The sequence below is a fragment of the Molossus molossus genome, unplaced genomic scaffold (genome assembly GCF_014108415.1).
Source record: "Molossus molossus isolate mMolMol1 unplaced genomic scaffold, mMolMol1.p scaffold_m16_p_3, whole genome shotgun sequence".
Classification (NCBI taxonomy): Eukaryota; Metazoa; Chordata; class Mammalia; order Chiroptera; family Molossidae; genus Molossus; species Molossus molossus.
In genome coordinates this window covers 128,934,872-128,950,891 of record NW_023425366.1, presented here as the reverse complement: position 1 = coordinate 128,950,891, position 16,020 = coordinate 128,934,872, and the positions used below count along the sequence as shown (strand labels likewise).

The 16,020-nt window shown below is 53.0% G+C and overlaps 1 protein-coding gene across 1 annotated transcript in view; it reads left to right on the top strand.

Moving 5' to 3' along the window:
- Positions 1-15,663, top strand: part of HS3ST2 (heparan sulfate-glucosamine 3-sulfotransferase 2) — an 84,008-nt gene extending 68,345 nt beyond the window's left edge. Inside the window, exon 2 of the mRNA XM_036280546.1 lies at positions 15,028-15,663. Within this exon, the coding sequence (XP_036136439.1) occupies positions 15,028-15,646 (619 nt within the window). The 3' untranslated portion in view covers positions 15,647-15,663. The remainder of the gene's footprint in view (positions 1-15,027) is intronic.
- The last annotated feature ends 357 nt before the right edge of the window (positions 15,664-16,020 follow it).

Below are 16,020 nucleotides of genomic sequence, written 5' to 3'. Positions count from 1 at the left end.
GTCAGCGTCACTGGGGAGGGTCACACGAGAGCGGAGGGGCTGGGAATGGATCCTGGAGTGCAGAGCCCGGCGAGAGAAAAGCGCTGAGCTGCTCCCGTCGGCTCACCATGCACAAGGCAGGCACCGGTGGTCCTGAGCTGGGGGACGGGCGTCCCGTGAGACCGGGAGAGGTTACCACTTGCATCTGGTTGTAGACTAGATGTGGACTAGATGTGGGTGTTGCTGGTGGAGAGCAGGGCCGTTAACTGACACATGAGGGGACACTCTGGAAGTGAGCTGATGCCCCAGGAGCAGCGGAAAGGTGAGGTGTTCAGCGGGGTCCGAGGGCAGTGGGGTGGCAGGCAGACCTGAGGAAGTGGAACCTTTGAGCTTTATTTCAGGACTTTGGGGAGGAAAGGAGACATAGGGCTGTAGCAGGAAAGGGTGAAGGGATGGATGAGTGGCTGTTTGAAAATTAAAAGACTTCTAGTGCACAGCATGCTAGCTTTCATCAATGATTCTATGTCATATATTTGAAAGTTGCTAGAAGAGATTTTCAAAGTCCTGGTCATGCCTGCCGGTGTGGCTCTGCGGTTGAGTGTTGACCCATACGCCACGAGGTCTCCGGTTCCCGGTCACAGCACACGCCCAGGTTGTGGGCCCGATCCCCAGTGAGGGGCGTGCAGGAGGCGGCCAATCGATGTTCTCTCTCATGGATGTTTCTCTCTCTCTCTCCCCTCTCTAAAATCAATAAAGGAAAAAACTTTCTTTAAAGTCCTGAGCACAAGGAAAAAAATGTTAACTGTGTAATGATGGATGTTACCTAGACTTATTGTGGGGATTATTCAGCAATATATTCACATATCAAATCATGTTATGATTTCTCAGAGCTTTCTGGTCAAAATGGCAGGTAGGTAAACGCGGTCTCGTCTCCTCCCCCAACCACATCAAAGTGACAACTAAACTACAGAGCAACCATCACTCAGAACCGCCTGACATCGAGCTGAATGGAAGTCTCACAACTATGAGATTAAAGAAGCAGCCACATGGAGACTGGTAGGAGGGGCGGAGGCGGACGGGCTGGCGGAGGCTGTTGTTCCTTTGCTGAGCCCTTCCCCCACAGGGCCAGCAGAGGGCATCATACCTGGGACTCCTGCAACCTGGCTCACACTGTTTGCCCCACCCTAGTGATTCCCTGAGGCCCTGCCCCACCCAAACTTCAGGCCCACCCAAGCTATTGCCAGTGGCTTTACCATAGAAAGGGCCTGTCTGGGCTCCTGCTTCAGATTTTCCTAAATTCTCTCAAACAAGCAGCATCTGGCTTCAGTGAGCTTCGTACCTCTCACTAAGTGGCCCCAGGCCTGGCACTAGCAGCAGCCTTGGTTCACAACTTGGCTTCTCCTGGGCACCTCCAAGCCCAGCACACCATCTGCAGATCACTTTGTAGTTTATGCCTGGTGGCCCCGGGTAAAACACAGGCAGTGGCTGACCTTGCCCCAGAGCCAGCACACCCAGTGGACAGCTTCAGACCATGTCAAAGCATCACCACCCAACCACTTCCACAAGTGACACACTCAAGGGGTGGGCTCAGTGGGTTCCAGAGCCCTGCTGAAGTAAGTCTTGCTCTGGGTGGTGGGCCCTGCACAGCTGATTCTCCAAGGTAGTCAGAGGTCAGAGGTCAGTGGGCAGTGGGCACAGCCAGTCCTTGCAGCTGATCAGCCTGAGTAAATCCCTCCCATTGATGTGCCAACAGCAATCAAAACTCAATTACAACAGAAGGGTGTACAGTACACACTAAGGGTGCACCTCGAGGGGCCAACTGGGGTGCTCAGGGAGGCTGTGCCACTGGATCCTACAGAACACCACAAGAATAGGCCACCCTACCAAACCTAGGAGACGTAGCAGCTCTACCTAATACATAGAAACAAACACAGGGAGGTAGCCAAAATGAGGAGACAAAGAAACGTGTCCCAAATGAAAGAGCAGAACGAAATTCCAGGGAAAAAACTAAATGAAATGGATATAAGCAATCTAATAGATGCAGAGTTCAAAACACTGGTTATAAGGATGCTCAATGAACTTAGTGAAGACCTCAAGAGCATAAAAAAGGACCAGTCAGAAATGAAGGATACACTAACTAAAATAAAGAATAATTTATAGGGTATCAACAGTAGAATAGGCGAGGCCAAGAATCAAACTGAAATATAATAATAAAAAAAAATCACCCAATTAGAACAGCAAAAAGAAAAAAGAATCCAAAAAAATGAGGATAGTGTAAGGAGCCTCTGAGACAACTTCAAGCGTGCCAACATTCGCATCATGGGGGTGCTGGCAGGAGAAGGGGGAAAACAAGAAATTGAAAACCTATTTGAAAAAATAATGACAAAAATTTTTCCTAACTTGGTGAAGGAAATAGACATATAGGAAGCACAAAGAGTCCCAAACAAGATGAACCCAAAGAGGGCCACAACAAGACACATCATCATCAAAATGCCAAAGGTTAAGAACAAAGAGAGAATCTTAAAAGCAGCAAGGGAAAAGAAGTTAGTTACCTATAAGGGAGCTCCCATAAGACTGTCAGCCGATTTCTCAAAAGAAATTTTTCAGGCCCGAAGGGAGTGGCAAGAAATATTCAAAGTGATGAAAAGGAAGAACCTACAGCCCGGCCAGTATGGCTCACTGGTTAAGCATCAACCCATGCACCAAGAGGTCACTGGCTCGCTTCCTGGTCAGGGCACATGCCCAGCTTGTGAGCCCAATCCCCAGTGTGGGGCGTGCAGGAGGCAGCCCATTGATGTTTCTACTCTCTCATCCTCTCCCTTTCTCTCTCTCTAAAATCAATAAAGGAAAAAAAATCTACAACCAAGATTACTCTCCTGCAAAGCTACCATTTAGAATCGATGGACATAGAAAGAGCTTCCCAGACAAGAAAAAGCTAAAGGAGTTCATCCCCATCAAACCAGTATTATATGAAATGTTGAAGGGTCTTCTTGAAGAAGAAAATAAAAAATATGAACAATAAAGTGGCAATAAATACATACTTATCACAATTGAATCTACAAACAAAATGAACCAGCAGAACAGAAACAGACTCATAGATACAGAGAAAGTTTGTTTACCAGATGGGAGAGGGGTTGAGGGGATGGGCAAAAAAGGTGAAGGTAGCCCAGCTGGTGTGGCTCAGTGGTTGAGCAGCGACCCATGCACCAGGAGGTCGCGCCAGTTTGATTCCCGGTCAGGGCACATGCCCAGGTGGTGGGCCAGATCCCCAGTGGGGGGCATGCAGGAGGCGGCCAGTCGATGTTCTCTCTCATCAGTGTTTCTGTCTCTCTCTCCCTTTCCCTTCCTTTCTCTAAAAACCAATAAAGAAAGAAAATTTTTTTTTAAGGTGAAGGTATTGAGAGGTATAAATTGGTTGTTAGGTTGATGAACTTCATTTTTTTCTTTTTTTCTTTTTTTTTTTTTATCCTCACCCGAGGACACTTTTTGTTCAGATAGAGTAGGAGGGAGAGAGAGAGAGAAACATCGATGTGAAAGGGACACATGGAGTGGCTGCCACCCGCACAACCAACCAGGGCCGGGGACAAACTGCAACCGAGGTACATGCCCTTAGCGGGAACCGAACCCGGGTCTCTCAGGACTGCAGGCTGATGCTCTAACCGCTGAGCCAAACCGGCCAGGGCAGGTTGATGAACTTCAAAGGGAAGGGGGAGGAAAGGGCAGGAAGAGATAAACCAAAGAACGTACGTTCATATATGCGTATCCAATGGACACAAACAATAGTCTGGAGAAGGCAGGAAGGGGCAGGAGTGGGGAGGAGGGGGTCAGTGGGGAGCAAGGGGAGACATCTGTAATACTTTCAACAATAAAGATAAAATTTTTTAAAAAGCATGTTGTACACCTGAAGCTAATATAATGTTATATGTCAATTATATCTTAATAAATATGTAAATAAAAGAAAAAGAAGAAGTCAGTGCGTTGAGAGAGAGGAACCGTGACCGGCTGGGTGCAGTGACACTGGCTCCCCTGGGAGCCTCCCATGTTTGTCCTGCTCAGACCCCCACCGCCAGGTGCAGTCTGATGACCATTGCGTGTTGCAGTGAGAACACTGCTAGGAAAGCTACAGGGCCAGGAAATGGAGAAGCTTGACTCAAGTCTGGGTTTTCTGAATTCAAATCATCTCCAGTTCCTCACCCAACATCAATTAACCGATTCCATTTAATGCATTAATCCTAGGCAATTGCCCCAAGACCTTGCCACTCCAAGTGTGGTCCACAGACCAGCAGGTCGGCCTCACAGCCAGCCTGTTAGGAGGGCAGAGCCTCGGGCCTCCTCCCTGCAAATGCAGAATCTGCATTTCAGAAAGACCCCAGGCATTCAAATGCACACTCAGGTGTCAGACGGGTGACTTAAGGGACCCACTGCAGAGAAAGGGGAGGTAGGCCTATGAGTGGGCCAGGCTCAGCCCAGACTGAGGGAGAAGGAGCGATACCGTTCCCACCAGAAGATGCTCTGATAGTGTCTTCGTGTCGGGCCAGGCCAGCCGCGGAGGGCGCCTGAGCGGTGGAGGTCCAGCTGCCTGGACGTCTGTCAGAGCTGTGCTGCAGCAGCAGAAACCACCAACACCCACGGCGCCCCCCCCCCCAGCCCAGCTTTCCGAGAAAGGAGCAGTACCCCTTCTCCCAGTCCTTGCTCCCTCACATCATGGTCCCCCAGACATGGTTGCTCCCCCTCACTCCAAAACTGCTTCCATGCAGGCTGTCTTCTTCCCAAACAGTGTCAGTAGAGACTGTTATACGTAGTTTTTCATTAGTTCATTTTTTTTAATCTTCACCAGAGGATTTTTAGGTGGGAAGGGGAAGGAGGAGGGAGGAAAAGAGAGATGGAGACATCGATGTGAGAGAGACATTGACTGGTTGCCTCCGGCAGGACCCTGACCAGCCCAGGGATTGAACCTGCAACCGAGTTATGTGCCCTTGACTGGGAATCAAACCCGTGACTCTTCGGTCTGCAGGCCAGCGCTCTAACCACGGAGCCAAACTGGGCAGGGCCATTCGCTCATTATTTTAACTATGAAGAATGCAGGTTCATGGGAAAAAGAAATCTAATGAGTGCAGGAAGGTAAAGGTGGAAGCCAAGTTCCATTCTACCCTGCAGTCCGTCCCTGCCCCCAAGGTCGTTCTCCAGAGGTCACCACGGTAACAGTTTACTGTGCATCCTGTTAGAGGTGGTGTATGTATGTCTGTGCTAGCATATGTGTGTATTTTGTACGTAAATGGCACATATGGAATGCACTGTTATACAACTTGCTTTTTTCACTAAATACTACATCTAGGATTCCTTTGTGTCAATATCTGTAGATCCACCTCATTTTTTAACAGCCACGAAATAATCTTTTTGTCTGCCTTCACTGTAGTTTAACCGGCCTCCTGTGAAGAGTTGTTTCTGGCCTCTTTCCAAGACAAACACTGTTTCAGTAGTCAGGTCAACGCCAGCTGCTGTAACACAAACTCTGGGACGAAAGTGTATTTCTTGCTCACCATAGTCCAAGGGTGTTTTCCTAGGTGTACATGGTCTTCCAGGCCCCTTCTACCTTTTGGACCCGCCCCTTTTAGAGCCACAAAGTTCTCTGCATTCAGCTAATGCCACGATTTTCAGCTGCTGCACCCCAAGAGTTTTAAAAAGATGCAGCACCTGACTATTTAGTCAGGGTCACTGACCTCTTTCATATAAAAATATGAAAACAGCCAATACAGCAATAGCTGTCTGGTATGAATGAATCAAAATGATAAGTATATTTTTGTCAGATCAGCAAAAAATGTATTTTTGTGTGCTGCAGTTTTAGTAATTGGTTAATGTGTACCATGAGATGAAAAGGGTTGGGAATGTCTGAGCTAGTAGACAGAAAAGATAGTGCAGAGGGCACACCTACTCTGAGCAGCTTGGGCTGGGGGTAGCACACTGTGTTACCCACTGTCCTGGCCAGCCGGCACCCCACCGGCTGCGGGGCTGCTGGGAAATGTAGTCCTTGGCTGGGTGGCTGCCCTCCAGAAACAGCTGTGCCTGGCAGGGAGGAGCAGGCGTCTGGGTGGACATCAGCCTGTCTTTGCCACAAATGCTCACACACGATCCTCATGTGGCTGTAGAAGTGGATTTCCACCAGAACCGCTGGGTTGGGTAGATCATATCGAATCGCTCCCCTAACAAGGACGTTTATGCTGCTACCAATATTGAAGAGTAAGCTCCACACACTCTTGCCAGCAATAACTGTTACAGTATTTCAAAACATATTTTCAGTTATTACAGGTGAATGGTGTTATTCACGATAGGTTTTAATTCCCACTTCTTTAGTTTTAAGAGAGACGGAGCATCCTTTCAAGTATTTTTCACCCACAGCTCTTTCTCTGTGAACTCCCATCATCTGTGCTCCTAGTCTACAGCTGGTTATCCTTTTCTTACTGACCTGCAAGAACTTCCAGAAAATATATTTAAATTTCCCTTTGTTTCTCAAATACTTTTCCAGCTAGTCATTTTCCCTTCATTTAATTTACCATATTTTTTCATCCCAGAGACATGTTTGCTGCGTAATCTCACTTTTCGGTCTTTTTCTCCGTGAATTTGCCTCATGCTTGGAAAGGCTGTCCTCGTGCCAAGACGGACCCCAGTTCTCACACTTCCTTCTCGCGCGAGAGCCCCTGGAATCCAGACTGCGACTTGCTGTGCTGCTCTGGGGACTGGCCTTCGTGCTGCGTGGCCCGGTTTCCGAGCCCACCGGCGGGCCTGGGGACAGCAGCGTCACTGAGGCAGCGTGGACAGAGCGGCGTGGGTCCCCGCAGAGCTGAGCCCACACCCAGCCCCGCTCTGCACCAGTGTCAGCTGGTAGCGTGTCTGTGTCCGGGGCTGCTCAGAAATGCCACAGGCTGAGTGGCTCAAACGAGAGAAAGTTCTTTCTCAGCCTGGAGGCCCGGAGGCCATCGGGGCGCGGCCGGTGGTTCCTGGTGAGAGCGCCCCCTGCTGTGCCGAGGCTGCCCTTGCTGTGCTCGCTCGTGGCTCTGAGCCGGTCACTTCCAGCTGGTCACGTCCCTGAGGGCTCCACCTCAGGACCCCTGCAAGCACCACCTCCCCGGGGGAACGGGCATCGCGTGCGGTTGGAGGAAAGCGAGCGCTCAGCCGTGGCTGAGAGATGCTGTGTGCCCGTGTTTAAAGATATACACCATGATGTTGTAATAGAGTACACACCGTGAAATGACTACCACAATCAAGTTCATTGACACATTCATCACCTCACATAGTTACCATTTCAAAGATCTAGTCTCTTAGCAGCTTTCAAGTATATGATACAGTATTCTTAATGGCAGGGACTCATACTGTAATTAGACCCCAGTTACACAGTTATTGATCTCATAACTGAAAGTTTGGACCCTGTGACCAGCATGTCCCCGTCTCCCCACTTCTCAGTCCCTGGTAACACCGTTCTGCTCTCTGGTTCTGAGTTCGACATATAGATTCCACATACCAATGAGATCATATAGTACGTGTCTTTCTATGTCCGGCTTGTTTCACTCGGCCATGGAGAAGGAGCCGCAGCGCTGGCCGCTCTGGCTCAGCAGTTAGAGAGTCAGCCTGCGGGCCAAAGAGCTGCGGGTTCAAGTCCGGTCAGGGGCACGTACCTCGGTTGTGGTTTGGTCCCCAGCCCTGGTCAGGGTCGTGAAACAGGCAACCAGTTGGTGTGTCTCTCTCTCCCTCTCCCCCTCACACTCTGTCTGAGGATAAGGGGAAATGTCCTTGGATGAGGATTTAAAAAGGCGCTCCTGCCACCTGGACAGCGCGGATGAGCCTGAGGACGTTGTGCCCGGTCAAGGAGTTGTGCCCATTTCTTGTGGTTACCAAGAGAAGGACTCAAACTCGGAAGCAGCCCCTGCCCCCAGAGTCTCTGTGTCTCTGTCATGCAGGGGATCCCTGTCTAGGCTCCGTCTGTCACAAGATGGACTTGACAAATCCTGTGGGAGAAAGACATGGGAGGGACACACAAGCCAGGCTCTCTCCTCCCCAGCACCCCGAGGAGCATGCCAGGGCCTGGACCAGCCGGGTCGGCACTCCATAAAGGGGCTGCACCCTCACGCCTCCGCCAGCTCCCCCTTACACGACAGGCTGAGGGCAGCCTTACCACGGGGGATGATCAAGCGGCTGGGACACCAGGCGGGCCGGGAGTGGGTCCAGCGTTTCCAGAAGTTCTCTGGAAAAGCCAGCTTTGCAGCACTGGGCACCTTGGGGACCTATTGGAAGCTGGGTTCAGGCAGAGCCCCTGCTGCCAGAGGAAGGAAGCCCCAGCCTGTGGGAGCTGAGTTCCGGTCTGCCGCTCGCCCTGGGAGAAGAGGACCCGAGCCCTGTGGTCCACACACCCTCACGCCTCACTCCCCTCTTGTCCTCAGTGTGCGCTTGTCCTGCATCCGTGCCGGCACGAGACACACCGTCAGTGCAGGGGCGGCCGCCACGCCTGCCTTCTGTGGCCTGGCACTCGGGGTGATGATCCAGGCAGGCAGTGTGTGAGAGGGAGATGTCTACACTGGGCCACGGGGTCGCAGGGATTACAATGCCTGACTCTTCGGAAGGGGTGAATAATCTAGATGCAGTCAGGAAAGGCTCCCTGGTGGAGGTGATAATGAGCTAAGAGCTGAGCGAAGTTTTGCCTGACAGGCTACAGAGGGTTTTACCCAAAAACCACTCCAGGTCACAGGTCTCTTAGCATGAAACATGCAGAATTGAGGGGACTCTGAATAGCCCGGTGAGGCCAGAGCCTGGGTGGCCACGGGCCAGATAGAGAAAGCCCCATAAACCCTGCCAAAGTCTTTACCTGTGAGCAGTGAAGAATTCCGGGTGCAGCTGAAGCTGGGACCCAGTGTTTTGCTCCTGGGTCATGTAAGTGTAAGGATCTGGGGCTGTGGGCTCTCAGGCTAAGGAGGATGGAGCTTCGGTGCTGTGTCTGCAATTCAGCTCAGCACATGGGTTGGCAGGGTTCATTGTCAGAGCCGGTTTCTTGCAAAAAAGCCTTTGGCTTCTCTTCTGCTCCTAATTATCCCCCTGGAGACTGCGACGCTGTTCAAGGTGCCTGGTTGCCCAGTTAGGAGCTAATAAGTTACTAAAGAGCCCCCAGGCAGCCAGGTCTTCCTGAACACATCCGCAGGGTGTACAGATTTAGCAGGAAGCACGCTCTTCCGGAGAATCCTGGCAGTATCATCAGAGGTGTGCCAGTTTAGCAAGCTCCCAGGGAGGCCCTGCTCACACAAGCTCCCGCAGGCTAACACGCACAGGCTGTCCCTTGGGGGTGTGGGGGGGGCATGGGAGCTGTCTCTGCCCCACTGGATGGGTCAGAAATATCATTTCCAAGCTGACAAGAAAGTATTCAGGGTTGTCGCTTTTTTCAGTGGGTCCCCAGGAAGAAGGCGGACTGCGGGCTTCTGTGGCGTGGGGCCAGGCAGGCGTCGCACTGGCGCACCCCAGCGTGCTTCTCCTGCACCGTGCCAGGCTGAAGCCTGCCTGCGTGTCCCTGTGTCCCTTCAGCAGATCCTCACTGCAGCCCCCCAGTGCCCACCGTCCTGTGGTCCTGAGCACACCGCCGCCTCCGAGGCAGCCGACCCTTCTCCCCAAGCTCGCGGTCTGTGGGGGCGGGGTGGGGGCGGGGATGGGCGAGAAGGAAACATACAAATAATAGATAATGTGGTAGAGAGTGATGAGCGCCATCTCGTTACTGAGGAGCGTGCGTTTCATGAGGCGCACTTCCCAAGCTTCTCCGATCTAAGACTCAGAGCGCATAGGGAGGGCGCGGGCTCTTTCTCTGAGGTGCTGCAGGCTGATCCACGAGCAGCTGTTCTCAAGGCTGAGCGGCTGAGGAGCAGTCTGCAGCCCAGGTGCGTCATTCCAGGCCCACTCGGGTCGTCTGGGGGCTTCGAAACGGCAGGTGCGCCGCCCTCATGCCCGCACCTGCTGGAGTTTCTGATGGAATGAGTCTGGCGTGGGCCTGGGCAGCTACATGTCTTCAGAGCCCTCCAGGTCCAGCTTGACTTGCCCACCTGCTCCCCTCCCGCCACAGCGCAGACCGGCCACAGCCCTGTCCTCTGCACACCAGGGGAGCCTTGGGCAGAGGGCACTGCGCAGAAAACACGCGGAAGTGGCAGAGATGGGTGCTCTGACTCATTCGACCCTACCTTTGGTGTCTGTGAGCTTGAGCACCTGTGGCCATGATGAAATCTTACCGATGGCACAATGAGTCCCCCTCCCCAGGACTGTCCGCCGAACCCTTCCTCTGCCCGGGGTCAGAGTGCCAAGAAAGGGCTGGGCTACGTAAATGAACACTGGTCCTTTCTGAGGTGCAAGGTGACGTCCAGTGCCTGTGACACTGGGTCTCTGGTCAGCTTCCTGAGCACCTGTGGGGTGCCAGGCCCAGCGCCAGGAAGGCACAGATGTCCTCACCTGTGCTGAGGACCTGCTGGTGGGCAGACCCCCGCGGCTGGAGGCGCAGAGCGCCGTGGACTACAAGCAGGCTCACCGAGGTGCGGGTTCGGGCTTAGACTGGGAAAGGCCGGACCGTGAGGGGGACGAGAACGAGGATCGCGGTCTGAAGGGTGAAAACTCAGCAGGCACCAGCACGAGCGCCGGGTTGGAGTTCCGCAGGCGTGCGCGTCGGGTTCCCAGGACAGCAAGAGGAGAGTTCTGGGAGGGCGGCCCGTGACCTGCGGCCGGCCAGGAACATGGACTGCAGCCTAAGGATGGTGGGTGGTTGACAAGATGGGGTTTGCTTTAGAAATTGTTCTCTGGGGTTCAGAAGGCGAGTGGGCTGGGAGGGGGGGTGAGGACGACCTGGGGCAGAGAGAAGCCTGCTGTCTGAGGAGCAGGCGACAGAGGACCTGGGTCGTGTGGGAGGCAAAGCCCAGGAGAGTGGAGGCAGATGTGAGAAGGAGCCCGGAGGACAGAGGCTTCTCTGCTCTGTTGGGGGCTCGTGGCGATGATATCTGCAGAAACAGGCAAAGGAGAGAAGTGGGTTCGGGGAGGAGAAGGCAGTTCCATCGCAGAGGCCAGGTCTCCAGCGCGCAGACAGCTGACGTCCTGGTCTCGCGCGGCAATTGGAGCTTCGGTTACACACATGGGCGGGAGCTCCCTGGGGGTGGTTGAAGGCTGGGGAGGAATGAGGTCCTTCAGAGAGATCACACAGAGAGAAGTGGGGGGCACACCTGGGGGCACATGCAGAATGTGGAGAGCGTGGAGAATTTGAAAAGGTTCCACAGCACCCTCAACAGTGGAAGGCCCGTGTGCGTGGACGGTGGCAGCAGACCCTGGAGATGCGGGGGGGGGGGAGAGGAGGGGGGAGCACCTGCCCCCATGGAGTGCACGCTCGAGTGTGGCAACTGTCGCTCCCACAGGGAGGAAGCCAGGCTGTGGCAGCCGAGTCAGTGTTCTTGGGTCGCAAGCAACAGCAACCGGCTATGACGAACTTAAAGTAGCAACAACTTATCGGAAGGCTGGTCACTCACAGAACAGGCGAAGGGCAGGAACCAGGAGAGCCGAAGGGATTTGGGAAGGACGCGGAGGGGAGGCTTTCCAGGCTCCTGGACCAACCAGTTTGGTCTCGATGACACATCATAGTCTTTGTGACACAGCTGACATCGATGGGCCACCTCCAGTCAAGCACCCACCCCTTGGCCCATGGAGATGTTGTCCGATGCAGGAGTGGTAGTTCCTCAAAGGAAAATCGGGGGGCTCTTATCAGATGTAGGGAAATTGTTGCTGAGCTGGTTACAATAACAGATGTGAGGGAGTCCAAATGGTGTCAGACTAGTTCATTAATTTTTGCAAAGCTACATAAAAATAAAGGAGGCTTATGCTTAAGAGGGTTGCAGGGTAAGAGAAAAATGCAGCCTTGTGTTAGCAGCTGGAACAAGTAAGCAAAATGTAAACAATGCCATGAAGAGGGGACAGGAGCCTTTGGGAGAAGTCTCGTCCCCACCGCACCTGTGCGTGGAGCAGAGCGACGTTCACCCCGTCTCCTCGCATGTGTCCCCACACAGGCCCATGCTCGTCCCAGTGGCTGCAGACACACAGGTGAGGTGTGCTTTGGTGGGCACAGTTTGAAGCGCACGGGCCAGCTGACGCATGGCACGGGTACGTGCGCGATGCCCTCCAGCCTGGCTGTGCCTTCCGCAGCATCTGTGCTTGGTTTTGCAGCTGGCCTGCCCATCAGGAATCAGAAGGGCGGGGCTTCACTTCAGTTCACAAGCAGGGGACGGCGTGACACTCTGGGTTACTGGGACGGGTCTGAGTTTTCCAAGCTGGTAACGGAAATGTCCGTTGGTGCCCTGGCCACGGTCAGAGCTCCCGAGTCACATAGTTCGGGACGTGTGCGTCCTCACCTCTCTCGGACATGCTTCAGTGTGTTAAAGGGTATGCAGAGAAGTCCGCTCAACTTCTTTGTGCTGGGGAAGACCTGCATATAGAGTTGGAAAAGTCCTTAGGTTTAAATGTGTTGTCACATTTATGCAGTTCTGTGTATGGCCACCTTTATCATACAGGCCAACACTGCGTTACAATGGATGCCAAGGTCAGTCTAATGGAGCTGATTTCTAAGAAAAGCTGGCCAAAGGATTCTTTTCATGTGCATTGCGAGTGTTTGCTAATAATGTCCAATTAAAGAGTGGCCTATTCAGTATTAATAAATACTATTAAAACTTTCAACTCACTAGGGTTCATTATAAACGTTGGGCCTGGAAGCAAAACGTCGTGGTATGAGCCTACCGGCAGCACAGTGACAGGAAGTTCGGGGGGGCGGGCAGGTTTGGAGAAGGCGGAGGGAAAGGGAGCTGACGTCCAGGTGGACAGGGGAGCCCTGCCCCCTGTTCCTCTGAGACGAGGGGGAGGGGTGCAGGAGGGGTGCAGGTGACAGTCAGTTTCAGGCGGGGGGAGAGAACAGTTGAAGGTGTGACAGCTTATGTGTCCCTAGGGTCGTGAGAGACCAGTCGTGTTAAGCGGGTGCCGGGAGCAGGGTGGGAGCTTACGGTGTGAATGTGGAACACCTGTGAAGACTCGTCGGGGTCCTGGACAAGTACCGGATCACTGGGCAGCACTGGGGCTCAGCTGAAGACAGAATTAATACCTCGAGGAAGGGTCCGGCGCCAGGGTCTGCAGTTTTCATTCCTGCTGTTTAGCAACCCAGAGACAGAATTAGAAAGCACGAGAGGTCGGGAGGATGCATTGTTGGGGACTGGAAAGTAGTACAAGGAAGTTGAGGAGGACGAGGAGGAGGAGGAGGAGGAGGCTGAAATATTGTTCACTGGGTCCAGAGAAGGTATGCACGAAAGTGGGACCCAGAAGATCGTAGGTGAACGTGAAGATCAGGTGGAACGAGTGTGAGACTGTGGTAAATATATACAGAAATAGCTGCAGCCTGCACTCGTTTCCTGACATTTCTTGGGCAGTAAATGCCTCCCTTCGGGCCCTGCCCTGGTCTCACACCGCCTTCCTCCCGGGCTGTCTCCTGCCTCTGGTGCCTCGCGAGCATGCTCCGCATCGGACCGGGCGCCCTCACCCAGGACGATCTCGTCGCGAGGTCCTAACTTACATCTGCAAAGACTCTTTCTCCAAATAAGGTCACGTCCATAGGTTCTGGGTGGATACATCTTTGGGGGGGGCCACTGTTCAACCCACTACCTAGTCCTGGATGGACTTTCGGCATGAACCTCTCAGGACGAGGCCACTTGCGAGGACAGGATCCGCGGTACGGCCAGGAGTAAGAGTTGCTAAAAGAGAGGCGGAGAGGGAGGTGTTGAGTCGGAGGTCTGTGAAGCCCGGTCACTGGGCAGGGATGGTACGGGATCTGGGATGAAGAAGACAAGGAGCCAGGAGTCCGTACTCCCGGGGAGTGTGAAGAGGAAAGCTTTGGGGTTGGCCAGTCATCGTGCCAGGACCGAGGACCCTCTGCTGGTGCTCCTCAGCTCTGCCTTCAGTTGGAATCATTTGAGGAACTTTAAAAAGTATCCAACCCTAGATAGTTTTATATCCAACCCTAGAGAGTTTTATATCCAACCCTAGATAGTTTTATATCCAACCCTAGATAGTTTTAATCAGTTGGTCCAGGGTGGGGCCCAGACATCTATATTTTTTTGAATTCTTCGAGTGGCCCAGCCGGTGTGGCTCAGTGGTTGAGCATCGATCCTGTACCAAGAGGTCGCCGGTTCAATTCCTGGTCAGGGCACATGCCCAGGTTGTGGGCCAGATCCCCAGTGGGGGGCGTGCAGGAGGCGGCCAATCACTGTTCTCTCTCATCGATGTTTCTCTCTCTCTCTCCCACTTCCTTCCTCTCTCTAAAATCAATAAAGATATTAAGAAAGATATTTAAAAAAATAAAATTCCTCAGGTGGCCTAATGTTAGTGATAAGGGAAACCTTTATTATTGTTTTCATTTACAGTGGACATTCCATGTTATGTTAGATTAGTTTCAGGTATACAGCACAGTGGTTAGAATTTATTTCTAAAACACTTGCTGTTCCTATAAAACTAGCCTTTTCCCAAAAAAAGATTTTCTGATACGTGTGGAGAGGTCTCTTTTGCCACAGTTCAGTGCCTTCCTGGGTATCTTTTGAATATGCAATACCTGCATTAACAGTTGCAAGCAGTGTAAAAGGTTACACAGTAAAACGTCACGCTCACGGAACCCTGACCCCTCCTCTCCCCGCCCTCCCCAGAACCCCCTGCGTTGACCAGTTTCTCCGTGCCCTTCCCAAGATGAAGGTGCCGTGTCTCCCCTTTTTTCATTTAATGCTTTATCTTGGAAATCATTACTGCTTATTCCATCATTTATTTAACGCATATGATGGACATTTCCTGTCTTAAAGCAAACTTGCTAAAGACAAAAAAGTGAAATCAACTAGAGATAAAGTGGGTTCCTCACCAGATGAGAGCAGGTGAGCCCCAGACGTCACAGAGGAGAGGGGAGACCTCAGCTAGGGACAGGCCCGGACCTGGGCAGCCCTGTCTGACGATGTGCCCTTCTGCCCACAGGAGCCTGATGCCGCGGACCCTGGACAGCCAGATCACCCTGGAGAAGACCCCCAGCTATTTCGTCACGCAAGAGGCCCCTCGGCGGATCTTCAACATGTCCCGAGACACCAAGCTGATTGTGGTGGTACGGAACCCTGTGACCCGCGCCATCTCCGATTACACCCAGACGCTGTCCAAGAAGCCGGACATCCCCACCTTCGAGGGCCTGTCCTTCCGGAACCGCACTCTGGGCCTGGTGGACGTGTCCTGGAACGCCATCCGCATCGGCCTGTACGCGCTGCACCTGGAGAGCTGGCTGCAGTACTTCCCGCTCTCCCAGATCCTCTTCGTCAGCGGCGAGCGGCTCATCACCGACCCCGCGGGCGAGCTGGGCCGCGTGCAGGACTTCCTGGGCATCAAGAGGTTCATCACGGACAAGCACTTCTACTTCAACAAGACCAAAGGGTTCCCTTGCTTGAAAAGGACAGAGTCGAGCCTCCTTCCTCGCTGTCTGGGCAAGTCGAAGGGCAGAACTCACGTACAGATCGATCCCGAGGTCATAGACCAGCTCCGGGAATTTTACAGACCTTACAACGTTAAGTTTTACGAGACGGTTGGGCAGGACTTCAGGTGGGAATAAGCCTCTGACACCCAAGGGCTCCTCGCGAGGTTGGTTCTTAGGGCCTGTGATCCCCTCACCCGGCACAGCCAGGCTCCAGCCCCTTCCGCACCTTGGACCCCCTCATCCTGGAACCCGGAGGGCCCAGAGACCAGGGTCCCCGCCACAGCTCTTCCCAGGCTGCCCCGGCAACGCTGATCGACTCCCGACATGTCCAGTCAACTCCAGATCATGTCCCGTCAGCCCTCAACTGCCCTGGGAAATTGCTTTAGGAGAGCGGACCTTCCCATTATGCTAGCTTTTATAAGTGGTGATGGTTCTGTTGCTGTGACACAGCAGTCTGTCCCTGTCACTGTCCACCCGAGTGAGCTTGTTAATTCCGAGTGTCGTGTACT